The following is an 18,243-nucleotide window of genomic DNA, read 5'->3' as shown; positions in this document are numbered from 1 at the left end:
CAACCAGCAGACACGAGATGTTCCGGACCAGATGTTGCTCGCTGAGAAAGCCCCCGGCGCCAGGGATGCTCGTGCCAAATGGCGCTGCCGGTCCAAGCCGGGAGCACAGCAAGTCTCCGGAGCCTTGTCCCCAGAGCAGCCCCACCCTGCAGCCCTGGGGAGGGGGGGTCGGGGGGTCCTGCTCCCCCCCTCAGCCCCCAGCACTTGCTGGGAGGCAAAAGCCACCCCACCTTTGGCTTGTGGGAACCATCCCTTCACCTCCGAAAGGTTTATTAACTCTGCTCGTGCCTCGAGGCCATTGAGGAGTTTTGGCTCACTTGTCTGCTCTCGCACACGCCGGTGGGGAAGGAAATTGAGCAGAGAAACAGAAAACACGCTCGACGGTGCCGAGATGTTCAATTACGTGAGCAGAGCGGGCAAAAACACCTGGCACCGCACTGGCTGTGCCGCCGAGCTGCCACCCACCCCAGAGGCATCCCTGCTCCTGGTGACTGACCGAGGGATGCGGGACATCAGGACATCAGGCTGCAACATCATCGCCAACAACATGCCCCATGGCCTTTAACAAAGGCTTCTCGTTCATTAACAGCGGAGCCAAACTTTCCAAGCACAGGAGACATCCTCCCAAGTGTCTGAGCAATTCTGCATTAGCACCAAATCTGGATGAACATCACCCAGAGGGTAGGAGCCATGAGTTTCCCAGGTCCTGCCAGTTCCCCCCCCACACGTCCTTCCCCACTCTTCACCTGCTCCCACCCAACACAACCCATTTTTGCCACCGAGCCCACCCCAGCTCTCCCCACGCTCGCATCCTCTGCTCTCAGGTTTTTCCCAGCGGCTCCAAATCCACATTAAGGCAACGCCGGAAGCCCCTGTTAGCTGTACAAATGTCCAAACCATTTTCTAATCCCGTCCAGCTCCTTGCTTCAATTATATCTCTGGCAACAAGCTCTCTAGGCTAATCAGCTCCCACGTTAAAAGCCAAAAACCACACGCATGCTGCTACCGCATACTTGCCTCCATCCGCAAAGTCAGGGACTTTCTCCTACTCCCCGATATTGAAGGGGATTTAGTACCTGCCAACACCGTTGCAGGTTTCTTCTCCACCACCTCCCACATCAGCGTGTCCTCTGGGCATCTGCTCTCAGCAGGACAGGGCGCATCTCCCCGGAGGGCAGCAGCACCGCTGCTCCACACACATCGGTACCCAAGGGAGGAGAAAGGCAGCTGGAGGACAGGAGAGCCAGGGAGAGCCCCCCGCAAATGGCAGAGAGGAGATGGAGTGATGGGGTGAGGTGGAGCCCAGCACCAAGCCCCCCCCCCATCTGTCACAGAAGATGCTGCCTCCAGGCTGCAGACCCCGCCAGAGAGATGCGCAGGACGCTCTTGGAAAGGATTCATCTCCAACGCCTTCTCAAATGTCATCAGATGCTCTATAAGATCGTTAAAATGCTTTATTAATCCCATACCTCTGGGCTGCTGATATACATCCGATACTTAATCCCAGATGTCTCCTTCCGCGCTTTGAACTCTCTGCTGAAATGCCAGAATTAATTCTTTTCTCGGTAAACTACCAGAGTTTGGAAGAGACACAGCGTGCTCGTGGAGATTGTTATTTCAGGGCTTAGACCATCATCCCCAACAGCCGCCACAGACCAGACCGGTGCGAGAGAGAAGCCATCGCACGGTTGACAACAGCGGGAGCAGCGAGGTGTAGGCGAGCCCTTGCCGCAGCAGCCCCCGCCAGCCCCACGTGAGTGGGTTGCACAGCTCCGTCCCTCCTCCTCCTCCAGCTCCCTCTCTCCACGCACCCTCCCAGAGACGTTGCCCTCTGCGAAGCAGCCCCAAGCTCAGAGCGTCTCTCGAGGCAGGGAAGCATTAGCTGGAATAACACGGGAAGGACCATCTCCCTCTGCTCTCCAGACCTGGGGCAGGTAGCCCTCCTTGAAAACAGACAGAGACTTTTTAGCAAGGCCTGTAGTGACAGGACATGGGGCAATGGTTTTAAAACAAAGGTGGTAGGTTTAAATTGGACATAAGGAAGAAACTTTTTTATGATGAGGGTGCTGAGGCCCTGGCACAGGTTGCCCAGAGAAGCTGTGGCTGCCCCTGGCTCCCTGGCAGTGGTCAAGGCCAGGTTGGATGGGGCTTTGGGCAACCTGGGCTAGTGGAGGGTGTCCCTGCCCATGGCAGGGGGTGGGACTGGATGGGCTGTGAGGTCCCTTCCCACCCAAAACACTCTGGTATTCTATGATAAAGCAAGAGCAGGTAAATCAGTAAAACTGCAGATGCACGAGGGTGAGACGTCTCGGGCTGACACAGCAGAGCAGGTTGCCCCGGGAGCTTCCTCCCACAGCCGCTGCGACAAGCCCCAGATATGCCGGAGGACACAACAGTGGCATCCTATGGCACAAGTGGGGTAAGAACAGCCCTCCCTCGCTATCCCGAAGGACTCAGGACAGACCTCAGCTCCACCAGACCCCCCGGGCTGCCCAGGAGGCCACACAGCCATGGTCCTCAGCATCCTCTGCCTGCTCTGCCTGCTCTGCGTTCAGGGGCAGATGCAGCTTTGGATCAGTCCTTGCCCCACCCCCCCCATACTTGCTCCCTGCTCCGCACGCTCCTGCCGCCTTAAAAAGAAGCGATGACATCCCTCCACGAGAGCAAAGACTGTTTCCCAGCAGCACAGTTATCTGCTTGGGGTTTTTTTTAAGCCTTGTGATAGTGCTTGAAACGGGATTGCAAAATGTGTTCCCCTGTCTTCTCCAAGTGCTCGGGTTTGCTATTTAACAGCACCCAAATTGTATCAACATAAACACGGCAAGAAGAGGTTATTTCAGCTGCAGGCCAAAATAAATAAGAAGCGATGTCACAAAGAAACCCCACTTCTCCAGGATCTGGCAGTGTGTGCACAGGATCTTCCAGCAGCCACCGGGAAAAGCGGCTCGGCTCTCCGTCCTCCCAGGCACCCACGGCCACGCAGGGCCAGGAGAGACCCGGGCTGAGCTCCCTTTCCCCACACAGAAACCCGAAATCAAGTCAAGTTCTGGGTGGATAGACCAAGTCCAGGTATGGAGCTGCAAAACCACCGAGAGAATCAGGATCGGGGCTTGAAAAGGTCACTTCCATCGAGGGAAGCAAAGAAAACTGCCTGGGAGTGCAGCCGCTCTGCAGGACTGCTCAGACTGTTTTTAAACCGAGTTTCCAGCCCCAAAGTGCCATCCAGGCAACACTGCTTCATCTCTGCTGCCTCCTCCTCCTTGGGACGGGCAGGAGGGATGGGATCCACCTGCCCAGGGATGGACCTGGAGCCCCGGGAGCACCCAGCGGCACTGCGGGGAGACATCCACAGGCTTGGCTCCTTCCAGCTGCCAGCAGCCCGGCGCGGCTCTCCCTCCCCACCAGCTCCCACAGCAGAGAGCGGCAGCCCAGATAAAGTTTTGCAAACAGAAGTCCCACCAACTGATAAGGAGATGAAGAGCCTGTGGAGCCTCCCAAGCACAGCATCCTCCCCGGTGGCTCCAGCCCATCCCAGGGGCCTCAGCAGCCAAATGATGCTGTCAGAGCTGAGAGGTGCCAACTCTCCCCAAGCTGAACCCACGCCGGTGGGTGCTGCCCATAGCCGATTCCCCAAAAGTCCTTCCCCTATTCTATAGAAGAAATTCTTAAAATAATGTTTGCGAAAGCTCCGATCCACCTGTCAAAAATCCCCAGGCACCGATGCCAAAGCAGTTATGTCACAGGCTGTAAATCGCTTTGCACGGCACCTGTTTCATCTTTGAAGGCACGTGCTTGCAAGGAATCCCAGCAATTGAGATCGATGAGCCATTGAAGATGGAAATAAAATCAGGCACGAGCCTCTACGCCAGCAGCAAGCGGCTCCGGCACCTGCTACATTTAACACAGGAGGAGGCAGCTCAGCTTCCCAGGTGCTGCCTGCATCCTCCTCATCATCACCAGCCAAGACCTTGATGTACCAGCCCATCCCGGCCCCAAATCGATGCAGAGAAACTAAGCGCGAGAGAAGATGAGTGAAGTCAGGCCATGTCCACCAACAGAGTGGGGCTACCCTGCCCAAACCCCCTTGTAAACCCCTAATGGTGGGGATCCCCCACCTCCAGGGACCTGCCCTGGGGTTGTCCCTGCTCCTGGGAACATCCCCAGCATCTGACACAGCCCGGACTGCTGCCCCGTGCACGGGGGACACCCACAGCCCTACACGTGCCCCAAATCCCCCGTGCTCTCAGGACCACTCCCATAGCAGCATCCTGCAGCATCCTCATCCCCTGCGTGGCTACGTGCCCTTGCTGAGGAATCCCAGAGATCTGGTGATAAGAGGTAAGACCAGCTCTGGGCAGCTAAGCTCCCAAATTTGCAAGGCAGGCAGATAAACAGAAAGGTTATCTCCATGCCAGGACGGCCTTCAGAGCAAACATTCCTCAGGAGCCATCACAAAGGAGGGCTGGCAGAACAGGCCCTGCAGTCCTTGGACATTGAACCAAGGGAAGGGGAAAAAAAAAAAAAAAGAAAGAAAGAAAAAAAGCAACACCAACCCTCTTGCAAATTCTTTTAAAACCAGATTCATAGCCGGCCTTTGGGAGACAGCCAAGTCAGCTGGGTGAAAGGGGCAGCTCCCTGCCAACGGTGACCAGGCAGGGGTCCCCCAACGTTTAACCCCTCCACATGCCACATGAAGTCTCCTTGGGGTCCCCCAGCACGGCTGCTCAAAAGCAGAGGGGATGCAGCTTCAGCGTGTGCAACACGTGCGTGCCAGCCCCGCGCATGCAATGCCGTGCTGGGAGCCGGGACGGAGAGAGGGGTGGGAAGGGCACGAATAGCTCCGAGCAACCACTGTTACAGCGGCTCCCAGCCCTCCAGCTCAGTTCGGCCATGCTGGATGGTCTCCAGGGACCTAAAATAGTCAAATCAGGATTTCACATGGGAATGCTGTTCCCATTTCTGGAGACCTCCAAGGGGAGCTTTGTTCCCAGGGGAGGCACCCATGCCACGGAAAGCGGCACCACAAACCCAGCCCGGGGCACTTGGAGACCTTCTCCAAGTGTTCCCAGACACACTCGGGGAGCGCTGGGCATCCCTGCTGCCCAGGCCGCTCTCTTCCCCTCCATGACATGACCCAGCCTCTGCGCAGCCGTGCCCGAGCTGTTCCTAGATGACAGAAAGCCTTGCTCCAGTAAATAATCCACTGATTTCACGGCCCAGCGCCTGTCCGACTTCCAGCTCGCTTGTACCTGGGGCAGCCACTTACCAACACGTCCCGCTCAGCCTACGATGACAGAGAGGGGCATGAGCCATGCCTCGTAACACGCTGGCAAGCTGACAATGCTTCAGGCAAGCAGAAGACACCCAGAACATCACCACGGAGCAAAATCACCCTCACCCGGTTTCATATCACCACTTGCACCTCAAGCTGCTTTTGCAAATGGGGTTCCTGGGCCGCAAGCAGGGTCGGGGGCTCCCGGTGTCGGCCGCGGCTCTCTCTACCGCCTCGCGCCAGGCATGTATCCAGAGACCGGCTGCAAGGGGAGGAGAGCTTTCAACTGGCCTGGCAGCTGGGAGGAAAATTCCCCAGTGGGGAGGCAGAATTCACCAGGAAAATAGGCAGCTCGTGTGCTCAGGCAGTGGGAGAACTGGCTGGCGCGCCCCATGGGGAAAGAAGGGCTCGAAAGCTGAGTCAGCACCAAATTCCCCTCTCCCAGGGCAGGAGCAGGTTGAGAGCAGGATGAGCGGTTTGTTCGCAGAGCCCCGAAGGCAGGGGAAAGCCGGCGAGTGGTGTGGGAGGTGTTGCATCCCTGGGGCATGCGTCCGAGGCTTCCTACAACTTGCAACGCTTCCAAGGACATGCAGTCACAGGGAAGACTTCTGCAGGCATGGCAGAAACCGCTAACACATGGAGCACGGCCACTTTGGGGTAACGCCATCCCGTCCGTCTCAAAACCAGCACGGACCAGACAAACCAATCTCACCCCAGCAAAGCCTCTGAGCGCGCTGCAGCCAGGCATCTCTCTCGAGGCTTGCCTGGCACAGTGTTTCCCCAGCATCCTTCCCTGGTGCCCCTTCGATGAGATGGGGCGCACGGGACCCCAACTCTGTCACCCTCAGTGGCCACGAGGGATGTGGCTGTTGAAGGGATGTGTGGGGGGGAACTGCCCCCATCACCCTTCTCTTTGGGGACCACTGGGTGCACCATTTGGCCCAAGGGAAGACGCAACCCCATGCGCGCTGGGGAGTGGGGCTGCGTTTGCACAGCACCCCAGGGGACCGGGGGCTTCAGGACAGGGAGGGGGTCCGGGACCCGGGGCACGGCGGCAGGGACACCCCCCCACACCCCCAGCACCCCGCGCACGTTACCCGGCTCCTGGGAAGCGGCGGGGACCAGCAGGACAAAGAGCCCAAGCAACAGCCGCCGCGGGGGGCACCTGCGGGAGGGGAAGGAGAGAGCAAGGGGTTACCCACCCTCCCGCCCGCCCCGGGCTGCCGCAGCCCCCGGCCGGGCCGGTCCCCCGCTCCCTCCCCCCCCCCAAACTCCCGCAGCCCCATGACCCCCCGGGGTCCCCACTGCGTACCCGTATCCCCCAGCCTCGGCGGCACCAGTGCACCGGAGTATCGGTGAATCCCAGCCGCGGCAGCTCGGGGGTCCCGGTGCATCGGGATCCCGATGAGCCCCAGCCCCGGCAGCTCCCCGGTCCCGGTGCCCCCCAGCTCCGGCAGCTCCCCGGTCCCGGTACCCCCCAGCCCCGGCGCCCGCAGCCCGCCAGCCCCGTCGCTCACCCTGGGCGCATGGTGCCCGCTCGGCTCGGCTCGGCGCGGCTCGGCACGGCACGGCACGGCCGGGGTGGTGGGGAGGGAGGGACGGGGAAGGGAGGGGAGGGGAGGGGAGGGGAGGGGAGGGGCGGCCCGCCCCGGGCTGGCAGCAGAGCGGGCTCGCCGGGGCTCAGCCCGCCCCCAGCCCCCGTCCCGGGGCTTGCACCGCCCGGTGCCGGGAGGGGGTCGGGGGGACCCCCCCGGGGCGTCCGGGCTCTGCGCCAGCCCCAGCACGGCCGGTGTGCGGGGGAGCACGGCACGGCTTCCCGAGGAGCAGCTCCCCCCACGAGGAGCATCCCCCTTCCGAGGAGCATCGCCCCGTCCCCCCCCCGCCCCACTCCGAGGAGCATCCTCGCCCCGGGGCGTCGGGGAGCGCCCTCGCCCCCAAAGGGCACCGGCAGCCCGGACCTGCCCCGGCACGGCCTGGTCCACCAAGCCCCTGGGGTTTGGCTGACAGGCCGGGCCTGGTCTTGGAGGAGGGAGTGAATCAGCGAGCCGAACTCATCCCCTCTCCGCTCCCCTGTCCAAGCCCCGGGGCACCAAGCAGGGACGGGTGCTCCAGCCCGGGCACCCCATGCCCCCCTCTCCTGGCCCTTCCCTACCCCAGCGGCCCCTCGCTCTTCCCCACTGCGTGTGGGGGGCTTGGGAACCCCACGAGCCTCCCTTGCTGCTCTTGCTGTTCGTGCGATGAACCTGGGGTCCCTGGGCCCCCTCCTGGGACAGCCCTTATGGGGGGGGCTGGAGTGCCAGGGCCCTGGGCAGCAGCGGACCCCGCCTTTCCCACGCAGGGAAAGGAGTTCAAGCTGGCGCTGCTGCCCACTTCCACCTCCTCCCCGTACCCCAGCTTTCATCTCCCTCTTGCCCCAGCGCCGCAGAGGGCAGGATAATCCCCATGGAACCTGCCACACCTTGCTTTTTTTTAGTGCCCGGCAGCAGCAAGCTTCAGAAATCCAAGCCCTGGAAACTTCCAGGCAATCTACAAGTGATTCACTGATGGCAGAGGCGGTGTTTAGTCTAAGTCACAGTTTGGATTTAGCAGAATAAACCATGGCATCCAGCTGCTCGGCTCCGTGCTTGCAGAGGTGCACACTATCGCTATCCGTCTTTTAGCCATAAATCTTTTAACTGCACCTTGCACCACAGAGCCAAAGGCAGGCAGCCCCTCGGCACAACCCCGGTCTGGGGCTGATGAATAGACACCGAAGCTGCCTTTTGTTTGGGTGCAGAATGATTTCATGTGATCGGGCCTGTTAAATTTACGCTTTCCTGGCTGGATGCTGAAAGATTTACCGCCCCTTTCTCCTCCCGCAGCTGGATTCCTTTCCTCCAGGTAGACGCTGATGTGCGTTGCCCAAGTACCTGAGCTGCACAAAAGGCAACACGTGGCAGCCCTGAGTCACTGGGCTGCCATTTCGCGCAGGGATTTTGGAGGGGCGGATGGGCTGCAGGAGGAGTCGCGATGGCGCTGGGCCTGGAGAGCGTGGAGCAAGTGGGAGGAGAGTCCTGGGGCGAGGATGGTGCTTGGAAAACTCTCCTTGAAAACAGAAAATGATCTTTCCCGATAGCGGCGGTATCTTCAAAGCGAACCGGCTTTTAATAGGCTGGATGGGAGCGGGTGGGGAAATGCTCCCGCGGGGTGGGAGAGGCCGTGGGCAGCTCCGGGGCGGCATTGCTCTGCTCAGCAGGGAAATGCGGCGCTGACCCTCCTATCGTTATATCAGTGCCGCATGGGCCAGGAGGTGCAAACCTGGTCAGGGCTACCCTGACCGCCTGCCCGGACCTTCCCACGCACTGACACAGCCGGTGCTTCAGCAAGAGCAGAGATGTTACTGCTGGGCACTGCAAGCGCCGAGGTGCAGGTGAATGCGGAGCTGCTTGACAGCCCCGACCTCCTCCTCTTCGCTGCACCTCCATGCTCTGCCTGCCCCGGCTGTGCTCCCCCGGCTTCCACTGTGCTCGTTCTCCAGGGAGAGACACGAGGCAGGTTCATGCCTGTGCATGCCAGTGGGTCTCTGCCCCGGTGCCTGCTCCACGCCGCGGGGCTGTCTCCCCCAGCAGACCTCCATGCAAAGCGCCTGGCTGACACCAGGGCAGTTTCCCATCGTAAAATTTCCTCCCGCTGCACTTTGAAGTTGGAGAGCCGCGAAGGACAGATAATGAGGCTCATCTTTTCCCAAGCAAACAAACACTGCCCGCCGCAGGGGGGGGACACGCTGCCAGGGAGGCAGCTCTTTCGAAAACCAACCAAATGGAAACCAGCGGTGCTCCGATGGTGGCTCAGCTACTCGCAGCCGCCACTTCCCAAACCCCAGCCAAAAAGGCCCTCCTGCCCCGCAGGCTTCAAGCTCCAGCAAAGCTTTGGCATTTTTCATCTCCGCACGGCTCCTCCAGGGTCCTGCTGTTCCCCTACCCCTGCGCCTGGTTCCCACCTGCTCCCTCCTGCTGCATCCCGCAGCTGGTCGTCCCATGCTGCTGGGTGGCCCCGGGCAAGGGCACCATGGTGCGGGGACAGAGGGGCTGTCCCAGCTCCCAGCACACAGCCCCTGCCAGCTCAGCGGCTGGGACAGCGCGGCGGCCAAAAATATGTCACCCCGGCAACCCTGTGGGACGACTGGCCTGTTTTTCCCTCCTTTGGACAGAAAGGAGGGGTTGGAAACGCCGGCCGTCACGGCCCAGGCGCGTCCCTGGCAGTGGCTCTGGGGCTGGCATGCATGGCCTGTGTCCACGTCCCCCTCCCAAAGAGGCTTCGGCGCGATGGCTGCCCTGGCATGTTCTCAGGCTGCCGAGTGGCCCGAGGAGCTGTGACCCATTTGCCGTGGGAGCAGTGAGGGTGCCAGCAGACACCGTGAACTGTTGCTACCACCAAAAATCGGTTGCTTTTGCACGGTTGCCTTGAGATGCTCCTGTGACTTCCAGCTGGGATGCGGGCAGGGCACTTAGTCCCATCACCACTGTGCTTTTCTGCAGGGGCTTAGTGAGGAGGCTGGGGGGCAGCAGGAGCCACAGCACTGGGGCCAAGGGGCAGTAAAGGACGAGAAGGCAAGGGACAATATTTGGCAAGCATCTGTGCAGAAAAACAAAGGCTGCAGCAAGCAGAAGGAGCAGAAAAGCACCGACAGGCAGGGCTGTCCCGTCTGCGCCAATCCCCAAGAGGTGGCTGTGGCTGGTCCTGACACTTTGATGTGCCTGTTAAAGCCACCTTTTCCCGGCTGCAGCCCCTGGGTGTGAGCACTCAGGACCACTGGCACCAGCCAGTTTTGCATCTCTCTGCTGCATCCATTGTTCTGGCTCAGAAGCCTTTGTGCGCTGATGGCCCAGACCCACCAGGACAGCGGTGGAGGAGCTGGTCCGGGAGGGATGTCTGCTGCAAAAGGCAGCACAATGCCCTCCCTTCAGCTGACACCTTCACGGAGGATCTGGCAAGGGATGACGCAACAGCATCTTGGTCTGTGAAAGGCATCCATCCTTTCCGGAGGTGAAGTGTGCACAGCCATGAAGGTGGGCGTTTGGGAAGGACCCAAGGAGCTCAGGCAGGGAGTGGGAATAATTGGAAATCCAGATATTCCCTGAACGAGGAAAGCTGACAAGCAGGAGTGCTTGGCCGAGTGGGGACCATGTTACCCGCCCATGAAGGCGGGGATGAGCTAACCCAGGTTGGGGTGGTGAGAGGCTGGGTCCAGCAGCCAGATCTGGTGGACGCGTTAGTGAGGGGCTGCAGAGGGTAGGAGGAGGTGTTACGGGGGCAGCCGGAGGCCTGGCTGGCAGCAGAAATGCTCCAGGATCTGGAGCCCACCCGCATCCCTCCCGCAGATGCGAGGAGGACAGGACAGCGTGGATTGCTGCGGCTCAGCAGGGAGGTGAGACGAGACCAGGGGACCACCATGCCATCACCTCCTTCCTCAGCAGGGACAGGGCAGACCCCTGTCTGCCACATCGCGTGGCCCAGCCCCCCCGCCACTGCAGAGCCTAGAGCCCTGCACGTGGAGCTGGGCAGGCAGGGCACCCCAGCCCCAGCCACGTCCCAGAGCCACTGCCTCTCTCCCTGGGCCATGAGCTGGGGAGAGCTCTCATCTGGCAGAGTCACGACATGATGGAGATGGCCTGGCCCGTTCCCAAGCTGGATATCGGCAATAAAAGAGCAGAGCGACGCACAAGAGAGAAGGGCAAGCGAGACCATTTGCTCTGGAGCCAGCAGATACAAAGCCGCTAATTCAGCAGAGGCACAGCTGAGAGCTCACCCCCCTACGCACAGTAACCGCCTCCCCAGGGAAGGAGGAGGGGGACCAGAGGAGGGATCCCCCTTCCTATCCTGGGGCTCGGGAGCCCTATGCAGTGTCGGCAGGGAGAGAGCCAGCCCCAGACCCCTGGACCACATGCATCCTTCCTGCTCCCTGCCAGCACCCCTGGGCAGTGCCTGCTCCCGCCCGCGCAGTGTTCCCACCGGAGATGGGCACCTGAGGTGTCCTGGCAGCCCCCACTCCCTCCCGGCTTCTCTGTGACTCATTCACTCCAGGGGAAAATCAGTATTTCAGCACACATCAGACAAAGGACCGAGAGAAGCATTTCATGGGAAAGGGGATGAGGTGGATGCTTCTCGCATGCCTCATCCCGGCAGCTCACCCTTGGGTCTCTGCCTCTTGGCTGGCTGTGGGAAATGGCACTTGTTTCCCTTCCCGCTGCGCAGTTATGCTCCTACACCGCCAGTGGAAGATAAGAAGGGTAGAGCTCTGGAGCTGCATGAAACCTTGGTGCACCCACGTCCCAGGTACAAGGTGCAGGTCTGGTCCCTCATAGCTTCAGAGGGACCTGTTGGAGCTGGGGTGAGGAGCATCTGCAACGATGGAGAGGACAGAGCAGCTGCCTGAGGGGCGAGACCACCCGCCAGGGGTTTGGGAGGGGAGGAGGGGGTGGGAGGGGGGATGATGGAGGGCCACACACTCACAGAGCTGGTGGGCGAGGTGGATGCAGAGATGTTCCCCGCTGCAGCCCATAACACCAGTGTCGGGGGCACTTGCCGAGGCTCAGCAGAGAGAGGGGAGACCAGACCCCAGCAGGCATTTCTGTCCCCAGCCATGGTGGGATGGGGACATGGACAGGACCAGCTAGGAAGGGAGGAGAGAAATCACGATTGTGAACAGACCCTAAAGAGCCTGGACAGGCACGTCCCCACCCATATCCCTGATGTGGTGACTACAGACAGTATGAGGGGACCAGCCCACAGAGTGGCCAGGGTCATGGCATCCCCCAGCAGCGTCTCTTGTCACAGCCCATGGAGACGTGTGCCAGCCTGAGCCCCCATCACCCACCCAGGGGAGGACACCGGGTCCACCTCTGCCCCTTCCCACTGCGCACCCTGCCCAAAGCCCCCATCCCTCTGCAGGGCTGGGCTCACCGGGAGCATCGTCTGTCCGCAGCTCTGCCAAACCCAGCAAGGCTGGGAGAGCTCCCAAACATCCCGGTCGTCTGTGCTGCCCAAATTGCTCATGCAAGGGAGGAGTCCTCCCGCGCTGGGATGCTCTGGCTGCCAGCTCCAGCCCCTCCATGTCCCTCCTACGGCTGGTGGGGACCAGCACCCTGCGGTGCCCCAAGCTCTCCCTCCCCTCGCATGGCCTGCCCGTGGGCGCTGTGCCCCAGCAAGCTCTGCTCACACCCCCGGCTCCCTGTTTTTCTCCAGAAACTCCAGTTCAATTCAAATCAATGTCTGCCTGCCCTGCTGGGTGCAAGCTGGGGCCAGCAGCCACAGAGCAAGCAAACTCATCCAGATTCCTGCTTCCTGTCCCCAGCCCTTTCAGAGAGAGCTCTTAAAAAGCAGTTTATTTTTAACATGCGAAAGAGAGCATGTTCCTCCTCCTTCCTGAATTGACAGACAGGTGCTTGCTCAAGGGAAAGCCTTGAAATCAGGGCAGGCAAGACGAGGTCTCCAGGAGAGAGATGGGTCTGGCACAGTAACAGGTCTGAGCCCAGGCTGCCATCTCGGGGAGAGCCCTGTCAGCATCACCGTTCAGCGCGCTGTAAGTCACAGATGTCTCTGGCTCAGGCACAAGGAGCTGGATGCAGGCAGGAGGACATGGGTCACAGTGCAGGGTTGTGGCTGGAGGAGGGACCAGCGGGACCCTGGGGATGCTGTGTTGGTGGTGAAGCATGCCTGTGTTTTCCCTGGGTGGAGGTAACGATGAGAGCAAACGGCCTTGGCATGTGGCAGTGCTGCTTCCTTGGGGAGTCTCCCAGCAGTCCTGAGGTTGTCACCTCCTCTCTCCCAGACTGCACTCAGCATCTCCCCTGGAGAGGAACGGTCAACTTTGACTCAGCTGGAAAGAAAAAAAAAAAAAAAAAAAGGAAGAAATCAAAGTCCTTTGCTCCAGCTAGACTCAAAATATGAGCTGTCTCCTTCCTGGGAAGAGGAAATTCCCAGCTCCCCACAGAAGATCTTGTGCTCGTTGGCTCTGTGGGACTGGACTGCCCCAGGCTGCTCAGCGGCTGGATGCCCTGAGGTTCTGCCCCAGTTCTCCATGCCAGGATGCACTGAGCTGCCAGGCTACCCGCAGCCTGGGAGGGGGTCTGGCCATCGGGAAGGATTGCTCCTGTGAGGATCCCCATGCTCAAGGATCCTTGCACCCACCTTGCAGAGGGTAACGCTAGGACCTGACCACATGTCTGCTGACAGTCAATGTGCCCCATTCCATTCTGGCCCAGCTGGTGCTGGCCACCTCCGAGCTGTCCAGAACTGACTGACATTTAGCTTGTCTCTCCAGGATAACCCCCTCAGGATTTCTATTCCAATTTATGAGCCCTTTCCACCTATTTGGGAAAAAAAAAAGGGCTGGGATGGGTGGGCATGGGAATGCCCCAGGGCAAAGACCTGTCCGCTGTGGCCATCCAACCCCACACACCCTGCTCACCTCCCGGTCCCTGCAGTAGATTTGCTGAGCTGTTCACCACTGGTTTGAGCACATTTGGCAGGACACTCCTCAAGCCTGCTCCTATCCCTCTTGCTTCCTTGTTTATATCCAACTTGCTGTGTTTTTTTCAGCTTTCCTGTTCTTTTGGCAGACCTGCTCTTCAGCATCCACCTTTTTCCTGTGCTCCCTGTTCTTTCCCATCAGCTGTGCGGGAGCTTTACAGGATTGCCCGATTTGCTCTTCACTCCGTGTTTTACTGACGCTCTTAATGCGGCGTTTTTCTGCAGCCTCCAGGCAGCTTAGAGGCCTCTGGCTTTCTGGACCACACCGCTGAGAGGTTTGGAATTTTTTCTTTTTTGACACATTTCCTCAGTTTTACACGGTCTCTTGTCTTCCAATTGAATAACCACATGCTGGATTTATTCAGCCTGCTCTTCCTTACCATAAAATTAAAACCAAGTGGTATCACAGCTGGCCTAAACCCTCCCAAGCTAAGCCCCATGTGCTGTGCAAAAGCAGATCCAGAAAAACATCTTCTCCTCGTGGTTCTCAGACTGCTTCTGGGGGGGATAGCACCATGTACCCCATTCAAACATTTTATCCTTACATCTTGCCCCCTGACACTTCAATCCAGTCCACAAGTGGGTATTTGAAGTGTTCCCGTATTACAGCCTCCCCTAAAACCCCTAAGTATCTGGCTTTAGGTGTGTGGCATTGGTGCGGCAGCACTTGTAGGTTTTCCCTTGCTCTGTTGCCCAGACAGAGCTGGCTGCTCTTCTGGCATGGCAGGGGATCTGATTTGCCTTCCTTATTGATTGCAGTTATGCTGTTTATTTTCCTGCTGGCAGGAGCGTACTGAACGCTAGCTGCGTTCCCCATGTCAGTCCCATCAGGCCAGAAGCCACCTGCTTCTGGTTTAACTACTCCTGGCACTGCGATTATCAGTGCCAGCATCCTGCCTCTGTTACGATGAAGGAATAGCATCTCCATCCTGTGTGTGTCCCTAGCATCCCAAGAGGTGCTCCGAGTCCTACCATAGCTAAACCCCCCTCTCTGACCCACCGCCTCATCCCCACCCTGAGACTCCTGCTCTCCACATGTTCCCTGGGTCTCACCCCTGGGACTGCCAGGGTTTCAGTGTCTGGCCAAACAGCCTGGACGTAGCTGCCAGCTCACCCTCTGATACTCACCTACCGCACGATCAGCTTCTCTGCCATACTCGCAGCATCTCCCTGGCAGCGTGTGAAGGCAGCGAACATCAGGGCATCCTGGTGGAGTTGCTTACAGCACACAAAGTAAGTGCCACCAGGCGCAGCTTTGCCCCAAGATCCTGACCTGCCGCCTAACCCCGGTGATGAGACAACAGGCCATTTTCTCCCAGCACTTATAAGTTGCCCTTGGCTCGTCTTCACTTGCTCAGCAAATGCCCCGGAACAGGTCAGCACTTTCTTCACAGGAAAGCTATGTGAGGAATTTCTCCTAAGGCAGCTGGACCCTTTCCAAAGAGGGAGAGCTGCCAAATTCCCACCGCCCCCAGCCCCCAGCAGAGAAACAAGGTGCAAACTTGGACCCTGAAGGCTTGCTGTGCGCTTCCACTTCTGCTCTTGCGTCTGCTGGAGCTGGGAAAGAGAGGCCCTCTCCACTCCCCTCCCATGCCTGGGTAGACTGCACCAGGGAAAGGACCGGTACTGCTCCATCTCTTGCAGAGAGACCTTTCGATGTCACAGCTCTCCCCAAATGCAGCAGGTAGAAGACACAGGTGTGGGTTGGCAGCTCTGGCACAGCTGGGCAGTGGGTAGTGGGCAAGAGGAAGCTCCTGATGTGCAGGCTGCGTGGGGCTGGGCGATCCTTGGGCAATTGCTGATACCGTTGCCTCCTGTGGTTTATTTATTTTTTAATCTCAAATTGTTTCTCAAAGCTCCAGCTGTTGGGCTCACGTGCTCAGGCGAGACACTAGGCTTTCCCATAAAAGCCCATCCCCAGCCCTCCCAGCATGGAGAGACACGTGCAGATGTGTCCCCATAGGCATGCTTTCCACCTGCTCCTGCAGAGATTTTGCTGGCAAGGCACAGACCCCTGCGGAGCCCTGGCCCGGAGGACCACAGACAGGTTTGGTGAGCTGGAGAAGAATTATGCCCTCCAGGCATGGATACCAAACCACCCTCTGCGTGTGGCAAAACCAACTACAGTTGAAATTGCTTTTCCTGGTATCTGAAACTTCCTGCTATTTATGAGCATGACTGCCGGCTGCAGAAACAAGGCTGCTTATCTGTGTTGTGCTGCGGGTTTGTGACTTCTCTGTCCTCCACTCCCCCCAGCCTCCTTGAGGCTTCTGGAGAAGATGCAGCCCCCCCATGCCTGGCCCCCAGCCCCTGAAGTTGGCTTTTTGGCACATCACCTCAGCGGCACAGCTGGACACTCATCTGCTTCATTTCTCTGGCTACAATTCATGGGTAGGAAAGTTGGATTTTTTTCTCTAGCCTGTCTGCTGGGAAGACAAAAGAGCATCTCCAGGGGATGTGCATTCACTAGGAGAGTGCCAAGGACCCTTGAAAGCCAAGCACCTAGGAAAGCAAATGAGCAAGTCAGCCTTGGCCACCCAATGACATTTTCCAAAGCTGGGTGACCCACAGGCACCTGGGATTTCAAAGAAGCGAAGATACCAAGTGTTGGAGCTACTCTGGGCTCTGATGGAGCATCTGTACAAACATGGTACCTGGCAGATTACCCACAGGAAATATCCACAAACTCCACTTTTGGAAGAGAGGTGCAAGGAAACAGGTTTCAGGTAGTTGGCCACGGCCACACATGGGGATGGGCACCATCACCATGCAGCTCCCCTCAACCCCTGTCTTGAGGAGTAGCCCCAACCAGAGCTGAACCCTTGAGGCACTGGTTGGCCCACACCTCATGCTCAAACCTTGAGTTGCTCTAAGTGTCAGGTCCATGAGGCCACTAATGGGTCTTGATGATCCTGAACAGCCTCTCCTGGGACCTCCACCCACACATCCTCCAGTGGTGGGGCCTGCACTCACTTCAGCTCAGCCCTGAGCACCTAGTCCTGGCCTGAGCTCTGTGAGGGCGTGTTTATTGATGCCTCTGTCTCCAGATGGACCTTGGACCTGTGTAACAGGTAGTTTCTCTCAGGTGCTGTTTCCTGTGTGGACCTCATACCAGTGTGGTAGACAGCTTGTGTTCAGCCCATCTGCTGGATGGCTCTTGGATAGATGTTGCAGGTAGCTGGTCTTTGTGTCTGGCCCCATCTCCTGGATTTATCCCTCAGGTCCACGCTGCAGCCTTGCTCCTGGTGTTGCCTACAGCCCTGCTCTTGGCCCCGGCCCATCCTCTTGCTGTGGCTGCTGGCAGACCCTGTTACCTGCACATAGCACAGCTGGGAGTGAGCTCCTTCCTGCAAAGCAGGTCACAGCTGGAGCATGAGAGGTGCTGGCTCCTCTGCACTCGTTCTGGGGAGCCTCAGCACCGGCAGAGCCAGCTGCCAGAGCATGGCTGCGCTGCCTGCCTCTTACCCAGAGTGGGCTTGTTCCCAGACTCCCGAAGGATGCAGGTTTTAAGCTGGAAGTAGGATCTCTGGCACTTCCAAAAGCAATTTCATTGGCACCCTACCTATTTTTTAGGCAGGGACCCTACCCGACTAGCTGCACCCTCCTCAGGGAGGAGGTCGGTTGGGCACTCTGAACTCTTCTTCATCGGCAGCCATCATCTATGGAACTGTGGTGGGATACCCTGGCCTCTGGGAATTGTCTTGGGTCACCCTTTGGTGGGATTGCCCTGCCCTCTGCCGATCTTTGCAGCAGCAAGCCGGGAGCTGAGGAATGGGCCGGCAGCCAACAGCCTCGTTGGGCTCCCAGGCAATGAATGCAAGGGAGGAAACGTCTACAGAAGCTTGGGGGGTAAATACTCTGGAAGAAAGCAAGCAAGATGCACGGTCTGCAGGGGGGTCGTGTGTAAAAGCGGGCCTCCACAGCCAGGGACACCCCTTCACTGGGTCCTTCTGCCTTGCTGGAAAGTCATATGGGTTTGATCTTGGGGAGGCAGACAGAAGCAGACACTGACCAGCAATAAAAAGACTCATCTTGGGGCTCCAACAGGATGGATTGGGCTGTGAATGACTGCCCAGGGGTGCACCCTGCCTCACAGAAAGTGCAGGAGGATTTGGGGGTGGCCTCGTTGGGAGCTGTCACCTATCCTAGCAGCACCATACAGATGGCAAGGCACCAAGGCTGGGTACTGCCAGCTTTCAAGTAAGGGGAAGTGTTTTCTCAAAACAAGATTTTCAGGGATCCCACAGCTCTGGGGTCTGCCCATGAGCTTTGTCAGAAGCATTAAGGCTTCAGCAGAAGAACCAAAGGCCAAAGGGGGTTCTGGACACGTTTCCAACCACTCTACACACACAAGTGCCCTTTTTCTCCTCAGCCAGAGGGACTCACCCCTCAGGCACCCATCCCTCGCGTAAAGGCACAGTGCCCAGCAGAGAAACAGGCTGGCGCCTGGTGCAGCAGGG

General features: G+C 58.8%; 1 protein-coding gene and 1 long non-coding RNA gene across 2 annotated transcripts in view; both read right to left on the bottom strand.

Annotated features, from left to right (window-relative positions):
• The window catches only part of COL18A1 (collagen type XVIII alpha 1 chain), a 41,186-nt gene extending 34,297 nt beyond the window's left edge, over positions 1-6,889 (bottom strand). Inside the window, exons 1-2 of the mRNA XM_075755792.1 lie at positions 6,790-6,889; positions 6,370-6,437 (exon numbers count right to left, since the gene is read on the bottom strand). Of these exons, the coding sequence (XP_075611907.1) occupies positions 6,370-6,437; positions 6,790-6,800 (79 nt within the window). The 5' untranslated portion in view covers positions 6,801-6,889. The remainder of the gene's footprint in view (positions 1-6,369; positions 6,438-6,789) is intronic.
• A 4,548-nt stretch (positions 6,890-11,437) lies between these two features.
• LOC142602242 (uncharacterized) lies at positions 11,438-15,076 on the bottom strand. Its single transcript, XR_012835910.1, has 3 exons — positions 14,916-15,076; positions 11,765-11,924; positions 11,438-11,653 (listed from the first exon to the last, which is right to left on the bottom strand). It is a non-coding gene; the product is annotated as an uncharacterized LOC142602242 (long non-coding RNA).
• Between the last annotated feature and the right edge of the window lie 3,167 nt (positions 15,077-18,243).

The sequence above is a fragment of the Balearica regulorum genome, chromosome 6, assembly GCF_011004875.1.
Source record: "Balearica regulorum gibbericeps isolate bBalReg1 chromosome 6, bBalReg1.pri, whole genome shotgun sequence".
Classification (NCBI taxonomy): Eukaryota; Metazoa; Chordata; class Aves; order Gruiformes; family Gruidae; genus Balearica; species Balearica regulorum.
The sequence above is the reverse complement of the archived record's forward strand: the minus strand, read 5'-3'. Positions and strand labels throughout refer to the sequence as shown.